This window comes from Littorina saxatilis, linkage group LG15 (genome assembly GCF_037325665.1).
Source record: "Littorina saxatilis isolate snail1 linkage group LG15, US_GU_Lsax_2.0, whole genome shotgun sequence".
Taxonomy (NCBI): Eukaryota; Metazoa; Mollusca; class Gastropoda; order Littorinimorpha; family Littorinidae; genus Littorina; species Littorina saxatilis.
This window is the reverse complement of record NC_090259.1, coordinates 45,794,547-45,805,951: the sequence shown is the minus strand read 5'-3', so window position 1 is coordinate 45,805,951 and position 11,405 is coordinate 45,794,547. Positions and strand designations below refer to the sequence as shown.

The window sequence follows — 11,405 nt, the reverse complement described above, 5'->3', positions numbered from 1 at the left end:
GCAGACTTGATCGTAGCTATAGTCAGTCGGGGCTGGCTGAGACAAGTGTTTCTGATGCGTTAGTGTGTCCGAGACAGACACAAACCAAAGCAAACGACTTTGACGTCATGATGACGTATCTCCAGAGAAGTTCCAGCAGGAAGATGAAATGAAGCGCACAGTTTTCGTGTTGGTATGCTTCGGTCTGCTGCACTTTTCGCCACAGCCCTGTACGTGTAAGTACGTTCTGCGAATCGTTTCTGTTTTGCTCGGAGATATGTTTTGTGAACTGGTGTCCCACAATTTCCCGAGTCATTCAGTTCAACTCTATGCGCCTAACTCACAAAAGGATTCCACCATGCTTCAGATACACTGCCGTTTTACCAATTAAGTAGAAGTGCAAAACCAAGGCACTGCATACCCCCAGCGAAGGATACGTCCGCTGTGTTTGTGTGTGTGTGTGTGTGTGTCTCTCTCTCTCTCTCTCTCTCTCTCGCACACACACGCACACCCATGGTCACACACACACACGCACACACACACACACGCACGTACACACTCACAAACACACACACACACACACACATCAACTCACACGAATGTCATACACACAAAATACACACTCATACGCACATAGACAGACGGACACACACACACACACGCACACACACACACACACACACACTCACTCACGCTCACTCACTCACGCTCACTCACACGCACTCTCTCACTCACTGAGTCACTCACACAAACTTCATACACACACTCATACGCACATAAAGACAGACGGACACACACGCCTTTACACACAAACACCCATACACACACAAACATACACACACACTCACGAACATACTCATGGACACACACACCCTCTCTCTCTCTCTCTCTTACACCCCCTACACACACAAACAAACACACACGCTCTCTCTCTCTTACACACAAACCCACACACGTGCACACTCGCACACGCACGCACACATACATAAATAACCACACGCTCACTCTCTCTCTTTCTCTCTCTCTCTCTCTCTATCTATCTCTCTCTCTTACATACACACACACTAACACTAAACACATGTGCACAAAATGCACACACACACACACACACACACACACACACACACACACACACACACACACACACACACACCGCGAGAGAGAAAGAACGCAGAGAGGGGATGATGTCATGATGCATTGACGTCAAAGCCTTTCGGCGTCATCTTCTTACGCGAGCTTAATCCATAGACTTGGAAACTATGGAATGTCTACCCGGCCAAAGCGGCCTGGGGTGGCGTTTGCTCAAAGAACGAAGAGTCCCATGTTACCCACAGTATTTTAGTTAGTATGTTCCAAATGTTTGGTGAACTTCCATCTCCAACTGTTGCCTCATTTAGGTCACTAAGAATCATTCTGTATCATGTATTATCGGCATGAACACTGCGGACTTCCTGGCAGCCACTGGTCTGAGGATCTAGCACGGCCACCAACATCGAACGCAGAAGAAGAAGAAATCGGCATGAACATTTCTCAAGTCGATTACAGTATAGGGTTCGTGGGATACCTCCAGACATAAAAATAAAGACAAAAAAAGGACAATTGTCAATCGCAATCATACAGTATTACTAATTACAATATTACCTATTCACGACTTGTTTGCTTGACCTTTGGGATTTCATGGGGGCTGCCATTTTGGTTTTGATGCGCTTCCTTATCCGGTTTACGTATTTTCCGGTTTAACATAGCATTTGCGTGTTTTTGTCAGAAGAGTGATATTTGGTTATGAAGGAAGTCAAGTCCGCCATTGCCTGCAACCTCAGTTGAGTGTTTACTTTGAACTTAAACTTGAACCGTAACAGTGTGTAGCCAGTTCGCAAGACCTGTTCATCTTCCTTCCACTTCCAGTTCCAACTGTTGTTATCAATGGGTCGCGCAGCTGGAGGAAGTGTTTATTTCCATTCGGAGCCCAACTTCAGTTCAAAACCAGTCAAAAACTGGCCTTGACATTCCCACCCTTGAATGACATTAGATCTACGTAATTTCCGCTTGCCAAAATCCCACATGTTACATGTCTGCTCTTCAAGTTGTTTGGAACTCGCGCGAAGAATGCTGAACGGGCAGCGACGACTAGCTGTTCTTCTTCAAAGTAATAAACTACCCCCCAAATCCTGCCAGTTTGTGCGATTTACTTTGTGGACATGAAGCCAGCAGAGGACTCAGGAATGCCCACTTAATTCCTTGATTTTACTTCCGTCACAAGAACTAAAAGAACATTAAATGTTCGTTAAATCTGTGGATCAAGTGACTCACGAAGCGGAGGAAATGAAAATCACCGGCAGATCTGTACAAGATGTTGAATTCTGCCAGGGAAACGAAGCCGCTGTCACGGCAGAGAAGTCTCCGCCTACAAAAATCGGTAGATCTAGAGCAAGGTAAATATACGTTTTTCAACGCTTGTTCACAAACACACACACACACGTACACAAACACACACACGCTCACACCATCACACACACACATATGAAAGAGATGGAATAGCTGATCGAGTGATGACAATGTTGATTGATAAGTATTTTTTGGTGCGGTGAACTTGTATGAGGCTATATTGTTCTATCAATCCATCGATATATTTTACACTTTCACCCCGGAAATGAAGCACGTGTACACATATTGAACAAAAGAATAATTTTAAGCTTCCATTGGCATTGTTTCCTTTTTTCTGCAGACATGTTGGCAGGAAGTGAGTGTTTCACCCCACTCTTGCAAGGTAGGTTGATCACTGATGACAAGTTCTGATTGTTTTTCCTTTTTAAACGGATGACAATCCGTACTCTGCAGATGGATCTAACCGAGATGGATCTAACCGATACACGGAAGCAACATTGGGAACAAACTGTTATTCGTCTGTGAATATTTCATGTGTGAGGGGTATTACTGAAGTACGTTCGCTAATGTAGAGAACTAATTTTTGACTCAAACTTCAAGTTAAATTGTTTCTGCTGTCAGAGCCATCTTTCTGAAGGAACAGTATTTTACATGCCACTGGATTGTTGTATATTCCTTCTTATTTTGCAATGACAGGCTCAGCTTTCGTTTGATTGTAATGTGTTTCTTATTTGAAGCTTTGTATCATAAACGCTCTGTAGAAGTGTTGCACTTGTTTTGCAGACTGCATTAGGCGTAGTAGCTGTTGCACCCCTCCCCCCCCCCCGCCTATTTATCTAACACACCCATCCACACACATACACAGGGTGCTGACAAAGGATTTTTTTCCATTCTCCTTCAGGCCATCGCTTATTTTCTTGCAGACTGAGGAGCAATGGACGTTTGAGCAGCTCCTAAACCTGGGACACACAAGCCACAAGGTAAATAAGGTATCAGTATATAAACAAATGTTTTCACTTTGATTTTTATCGCATCATTTTTCATAAAACTCTGTAAATTGTGGCAATTACACATTATGCCAATAACATTATTATGAAGAATGAAGATTTTCAACTTATCATTGAAGAAGTCTTTCTTTCTTTCTTTCTTTATTTGGTGTTTAACGTCGTTTTCAACCACGAAGGTTATATCGCGACGGGATTGAAGAAATGAAATCAAGCATTTTTTGTTCATTCTGTATTTGATTATTATTTTCCAGTCTTTGGGTTGGCATAGTGGGTGAAATAAGGGTGAGGAGTGTCGGTTGGTGTTATTTTTTCGGTCTTGGTGATGTCATATTTTTACAACGGTATTATTCGTGGTTATCATTGACTTTAGTGCAGATTCCAGAGAATTTTTTTTTTAACAGCCTCTTAAACTGAAAAGCTACAAGGTCAACAACATAATAAACAGGTTACTGGTGTCTCAGGCATGGATGTTTTTAAAAAGATTTGCACAGCAATTTTTGTGTGTGTAAAGAGATAATGAAAATAAAGCATAACAACTTTTATATTTTTGAAGTGGAATTAAATGTTTTCATTTTTTATTTTGAAGTGTTTTTGTATTCAGGTTTTATTGGATGGGTGGGGGGTGGTTTTGGTGGTTCTGATTTTTTATGATGTAAGTTTTTTTCCCTTAATTAGTTATTTGATTGGTTTATGAAAGGGGAGGGGGATTTAAAGTGTATTTCTGGCTTTCGGAGAAGTGCTAAATCTGTTAAAATGGAAATGAAATAAAACAATTGGTGGTGAGGGTTATTACAAAAAAAGTAAGGATTATTTCTCATACCTTTTGTTTCATTTAAAATTGATTTTTTACCCAAACATTATGTTACTGAATTTATTCATTTATTTTTAAAGAGGCAGACTGTGAGACAGGTGATGTAATTGAAGTTAGAATATCATGAGATGTTACTTACGTTCTTTACAATATCATCTAATTTGACAGTCCGACACTGAAGACTGCAGACTTCATGGCAGCCACTGACCTGACGATATGACAGCCATGAATATCGAACGCAGAAGAAGAACAAGAAAAAGACAGTCTAACAAGAAAATAATTTTGGTATGCTCATAATTTCTATGCCAGTTAAAAAAAAGTCATGAATTGAATTTTACCCAGGTTAGACATTAGCATGTCGTAATTGTGACAATGAATGTATCCGTAAACGCACCAAGAGTCTGGGGATGTGAGATGTGCATGATGTGTTGTTTGAATCTGACAGTGATTGTATGATTTGTGTATACATGTATTGTTGTCACGCGCTTTGAACTTCTGATAAGGCGCTTTATACATGCCCGTTATTATTATTATTATTATTATTACTTAGAAAAATTGAAGTCATGCATCGTCAATATGACTACAATCACAAACTGAATAAGGGGAAATCATGTCAATTTGGTGGTCTGGATCATCAGCTGTTGCTCATTCGCTATAATGGTCTACTTGACAAAGCCCGTCTTCACGTGCTTCTTTGTTTCTGTACACCTAGTGTCGACAACATGTAGGCGTTTGCAGACTGTTTATTGTGTTTGTTTATAAGGCGGAAGTGACCTCCCCCTGTACACAATAGGCCCTCAGAGGAAGCCTACGGACAGACTAGAATAGAACATGCACATAACACAGAATGTCTGCACAGCACACACACACACACAGCAATACAGCACACCGTCTTGTACCTCCTTCTGCCCTGCCGAAGTCGGGGTATCCTTTTTAATCCACCGAACAATTAATATCCACAGCCATGTGTGTCTCCTGCCTCCGAACACACACGCTACAGAGCTCGACTCGATGTGCGCAGTTTCGTATAAAAATTATTTTCCAAATTTCCCCACTGTGTTTTATAAAATAATCATATTATGAAAGCACATACATTCTTATCTTAGTTGTTATGTATTCATTGTTAGTAAACATCGGCATTATTCATGTTTTACTTTAAACGCAATCATTGTTATTTATAGATCACAGGCACCTGATGTAAGTAGGTCACACACGTGTAAATGTTGTGCCCATTCCTTGTTTTTGTTTCTGTTATTATTTTAGTTAGCAGGTCTAGTTGAGCACGTATTAAGTATCATGTACCCACTACTAGTCATTGTGCATTTTAGTTAATGGACTGATGATGTCATTTGTATGGAGTCGACGCACGTGCGAGGATATGTATGTGTGGGAGGGGGGGGGGCGCGGGAGATGGAAGCTTGCTGTATGTTATGTAATGTATATATTGTGTGTGATACGTGGAAATGTGATACTATTTATTTGCATGTATGATACAGGTACAAATGTGATAATTGTAGGCTTATACTAGTGATTACTGTGTGTGATACATGAAATGTGATATGAATGCTGTTTTTATATGTTATACTCTTACTTTCTCCCAAGCGCAAGACAAATTCTTCTATGAAAATTGAAGCCAATAAAATTTGAGTTGAGTTGAGTTGAGTTGAGTTGAGTATTGCTGTTGTTTGTTTGTGAGTAAAACTATGGTGTGACCTCAATTGTTTGGAATTTGTTGTGTATGTTCTACTTTGTGAAAGGTGTTTCTCCATGCCCCCAGAAGAACCGACATCATATTAAAACCTTCATACCCTGAAAATACTTGCATACTGGATGTTGTTTCTTATTGTAATGAGTGGGGACAGGCAAGCTCTTAAATTGTGCAAGCCTTGAGAAAACTGTCAAGTCTGATTTGCTAGAACAAGCGATATCAAACCCCCTCCTCTCAAGTCCCATTGTGAGGACTTGCAGCGCTTGTCTCATCTGAGAATTGGTAGGGGTGGGGACTTCTTCTTCTTCATCGTCGTCCTCTTCCTCGTTGGGGCCATCGCCGTCGTCAGCAGCAGCACCCACAGCTTTGATGTTGGAGATGATCTCCTGGAGAGCAGCTTCACTCTGGTCCTCCTCACTCAGCGACAGGGCTGTCATCATCCAATGAGAAGAAAGACCAGACAGTGTTGCATTGTCATCTGACGGTTTATTGACAAGGGTGTGTGTTGTCATCTGACGGTTTACAAGGGTGTGATCACTGTTCACACAAACGCTGAAGTGTCTTGAGTTGTCATCTGACGGTTTACTGACAAGAATTCACGACCAGAAGGCGACTACTAACCCTCTGAGCAGAGAGAAAATGAACAAACATTGTTTTTATTAAACGACCCCTGTATTTAATAACCGGCGGAATTTTACATAGGTTATATAGTGGTAAATCCGGACCGGACCAGACTGTATTTAAAAAACGGCTGTTTTTATTAACCGCGTTTTTTTATAAGCGGCGACCACTGTACCACATTCAATTTAAGTTGAAAACGTCTTTGACAACAGCTGAAACGAATTAAAAAACATGTTATCTGACTAGTGTACACACCCATGCTTTGTAAAAGCTTCCATGCTTCGTGTATAAAGGTTTTAGGTCTCACTTAGCACATGTCTTCGACGTCAAGTGTTAGGTTGAAACGCGCGTCCTTATGCCAAATGTTTAGCACCCGCTTTACAGGGAATTTTTTTTCCTGGCCGGGTGCCAAAAAAGTGAAAAACGTGTAAAGCTAATATCTTCCGTTTGCCTACCGTTAGGAACGTAATTTTTTGCACAAACCCTTGGCCCCACAATTCCAAGCTACTCGTCATATTTGAGCTCAAGTGACCCCAGAGTACCAGAGATACAGTCCCCAGTCCCCAGTCGACAATCAACTAGACTTTCAAACTTCCACACGAGCGAAACCTAAATATAGCCGGGCTATAAATAGCCGGCGGCTACAATAATGATGACGAACAGAAGTCCTGACTCCTGACAGGACAGCTGGGCAAAGCAAACCGCTCGCTGATTAAAATTCATTTAATCATTTGTCATAGTTTCGGCGCAGTTTTGAGCAAATCTTTGTAGGTATTTCTGAATTACAGTACAGCAAATGTCCCATGTCATGTTGAAGGTCAAAATCATCGGAAAACTTTCTAAAATGGCGCCTGCGGTATATAATGTTATTAGGATAATCCGGAATAAGAGACGTTGGTTTTATTTTTGAAAAAATCCAACAAGTTGCCCCATGCTACACATATTGTTGGTATGACCAAGCTTAGAAAAGGTTACTCTCGCGGAAACCTTGAATTTCCGAAAAGAGGTTAATAAATGTTCAGGCTTTCACCTTGTGTGGATACGCAGTTTGAACGTGTCTTTAGCGTTGTGTTTGGTGTGAAATAATGATCTACGATAAATCAGCAGACATCGGCCTCGAACTGCATCACAATGTTGAAGGGTAGGGTGCCTTATTTCTGAGAGTATTTTGACTGCAAACATTAAGAACTGTTAGGCCAAATAAAAATATAATTTATGTTGGTTTAGTGTACCTCGACCGACCCTATTTTTTCCCGCCAACCCTAAAGCTTTGTTTTCATTTCTAAATAAACACAACTTTTGGCACATTTTGCGAACCATACCGAGACTAAGGGAAGTAACCTCATTTAAAATCGAATAAATTGAACAGAAAAAAACCCAGAAAAAAAGCCGACCTACCTATCATTTTTAGTCACGTTATAGCCTAAACCAACATATATTTTTATTTGGCCTTATTATAACTTGGAAAAGAGAGTGCAGTCTGCTAAAAAATGCGATTTCTTGGTGATTCTATCATTAACCTTTCCGTTCTAATCACTCAAATTAGTACCAGAGTGTGCAAAAGACTCCAAAGTGCAGTTCAAACACGATAACCTTTTCACTTCAGAGGTTTTTTGAGCGATCTCAGTCACGATCTATTTGTCAAATGCCTACCTCAAATCATGACGTCGAAATATATATGACATTTTTTTCACAACAATATGTTCATCGAGTTGATATAAAACAATGAAACTAATGTAATGGTGAAATTGTCCAGAATAGCAGAATCAAAATTGATTCTGTCATACGCAAGATCAGGGTATCAATAACTAGCATCATACAGAACTGTTCATGAGTCTAAAAATACACCATAGTCTGTTTCAAAAACGAGCAGCAATTATCAACATTATAAATTGAGAAAACAGGACATTTACCAAGCAATGTGGTGCTCAAAATAGATTTCCTGATCACAAATCATTGTGTGAAACTTTGTTGTTAACTATTTGTCATGAAGTGTACGTATGTTCCCTGCAATAGGCGTGTTCTCTGTTTTGAGCAAACACTGTTTTCGTGTTGTACTACCTGTGTTTAAACAAAAAACAAAACACAACGGCCACAGTTTTTCTTTTTTTGAAAGATGTTCAGCTATAAAACCATTGTTATGTGATGCAGGTTAAACAAATCATTGTATAAAGAAAACCCCGGGACATTGAAGTAACTCCTTAACACATGTTGTAAAATACTAACATAAGTTATGCTGTTAATGTTATACGACATAATATTTCCTACTTTCAGCAAGAGGCAGCACCAATGATTTACGAGCCTCCTCTTGGCACAGCTCACACAGTTCGACTCACGATGAAGAAGAGTCGCAAAAGACGTCGTCCCATCCCAACGACCAGAAGACCAGTGGTCCTCTCTCTCAGCACGACCAGAGCGAAGGAGTCACTGCCGCTCGCCAGAAGGCCAAGGACACAGAACACGCGGGTCCAGTGTTGTCTCCTGTAAAGAATATCCACAGGGAAGAACAGGTATTGGACCATCGCTTAAAAAACGATGACAACGAAACGGCCCCGATCCAGAGCTATCCTACCAACGGTCGCACAAAGCCGAAGAAACCCATGGCGGTTTGGGACCAAACAGAAGGCAGTTGGATAGAGGATGTCTCGCCTTTTCTGATGAAAACCCAGGATACAAGCGGCACCTTGTCCCGCCGTCCACAGAAAGGCTCCATCAAAGAAGCACCAGGAAACGGTTCCATCAAAGAAGCACTAGAAAAAGTCTCCAATAAAGAAGACCCAGTAAACGGCTCCATCAAAGAAACACCAGAAAAAGGCTCCATCAAAGAAACACCAGAAAAAGGCTCCATCAAAGAAGCACCAGGAAGAGGCTCTATCAAAGAAGCACCAGGAAACGGTTCCATCAAAGAAGCACAAGAAAAAGGCTCCATCAATGAAGCATCAGGAAACACTCCCATCAAAGAAACATCAGGAAAAGGCTCCATCAAAGAAGCGCCAGCAAAAGGCTTCATCAAAGAGGCACCAGCAAAAGGCTTCATCAAAGAAGCGCCAGCAAAAGGCTTCATCAAAGAGGCACCAGCAAAAGGCTTCATCAAAGAGGCACCAGCAAAAGGCTTCATCAAAGAAGCATCAATAAATGGCTACATCAAGAAACACAACGAAAACCAGGCCGTCTTAACCGATCCAAAAACGGACCTTGGTGAAACTCACACAGCGCCCAAACTCCCCCAGAAAAGGCAGAATAAAGGGGGCATAGGACAACACGCCAGGAAAGGGCAGAATGAACACGAGACGGTGTCTGCTTCCCCAACGAAAGACCGGTTTGAAAACGACCCGGTGTCTCAACACACACACAGAGATGAGAACGTACCAGGCTACACGCCCGATCCGTGGAGACAGGATGTCACAGGGAAGGGAACAACCTCTTCTCCCCTCCAGCAAGACCATGAAGAGATGGATGCAGTCGCCCTACCTTTGAAGAAAAATCAGATCAAAGCAGAGCCCGTACCACATATCGGCAAGGCAAACGGCCATGGAAATAGTACAGCCTTGCCCCCCTTTGGGAAAGAGCCCAGTGCAATGGCCGCGAACAAAGCCACCAACGAAGCAGACACCAACCAGAATTCCCGTAAAGGACGTGCGAACGAAAGTAGTTCCGCGGCTCAACCGCCACGAGAGAAAGAGAGAACTGTGGTCCTGAAAGAAGGTGGGAACACGATGGAAGCCGAGGCGATGGTACTTGACAGCAAGGCGACACCACACAAGCGTGACGTGTACAACGCCGTCCACAGAGGTGAAAGAGCTGCAAATAGTAAGTGACAGCATGTTTTACCACGATTACCAGCTCGTTCAAGGGTATACTAGTGTATTTAAATTACTCGTGCGATTCATTACACATTTGGTGCACAGGTTCCTCGAAGCAATATGTACAAATCTGTAGAATGAAAAATGGTAAATACCTTATTATCCTTTCTTTTTTTTTACAAATATTTATCTGGTGTTGGTCAAATATGATTTTGCTGAAAACTCTAGTTTTGAACGTGATCATAACTGACATTTTTAGCTTTAGATATTATCAATAAAACATTATTTTGTGTACATCAATGAATCACGTACTACGTTACTTATCAATGTTCATGCAGAAAAAAAGAGGTTTGTCGAGGTCGTATGAACAAGTATTAACTGGCCAACGGTAGTAGCTGGACAGAAGAAAGCACGTAAGGACTTCTTTCTGAACGACCGATTTTTGCCAATGCACGCAGTTTAAAGCGTCCCGTACAAAGGTCTAACCTTGTAGCCGTCGCGAGGTTTCCGATGCACGCAGTTTAAAGCGTCCAGTACAAAGGTCTAAACTTGTAGCCGTCGCGAGGTTTCCGATGCACGCAGTTTTAAGCGTCCCGTACACAGGTCTAACCTTGTAGCCGTCGCGAGGTTTTCGACGCACGCAGTTTAAAGCGTCCAGTACAAAGGTCTAACCTTGTAGCCGTCGCGAGGTTTCCGATGCACGCAGTTTAAAGCGTCCAGTAGGGGAAGGGCTCCTAATATGGACCGGCTCCTGATATGGACCACCTCCTGTTCTGACAAACTAACGGCGCTAGAGCGCTCAAAACAGTTGTATTCGCTGTATTCACCCTCTCTGGATAACTTCCACATGTCAAAACAGTTGCAGAAACACAAATCTCAAAACCGTTAGGTTTTTTACCTTTTTTTCACTTTTGGCAGCGTTCACTCTAAATTTGCCGCCTAAAACGGACTCGTTTCTATCCACAGCCAAAACTTTTATCCCACAAAAATTGCTATATGACAGCTAAGACCGCATTTGTTACATTTTAGCAGTGTTGACCCCGAGTTTCTACTGCAAACAAAAAATAATAGCAAAATCTCAAAGTATGTGC

General features: G+C 41.7%; 1 protein-coding gene across 1 annotated transcript in view; it reads left to right on the top strand.

The window, feature by feature from the left end:
• Window positions 1–128: 128 nt before the first annotated feature.
• The window catches only part of LOC138949462 (uncharacterized), a 166,847-nt gene continuing 155,570 nt past the window's right edge, over window positions 129–11,405 (top strand). The window contains exons 1-2 of the mRNA XM_070321294.1: window positions 129–215; window positions 8,786–10,321. Coding sequence (XP_070177395.1) covers window positions 149–215; window positions 8,786–10,321 — 1,603 coding nt within the window. The 5' untranslated portion in view covers window positions 129–148. The remainder of the gene's footprint in view (window positions 216–8,785; window positions 10,322–11,405) is intronic.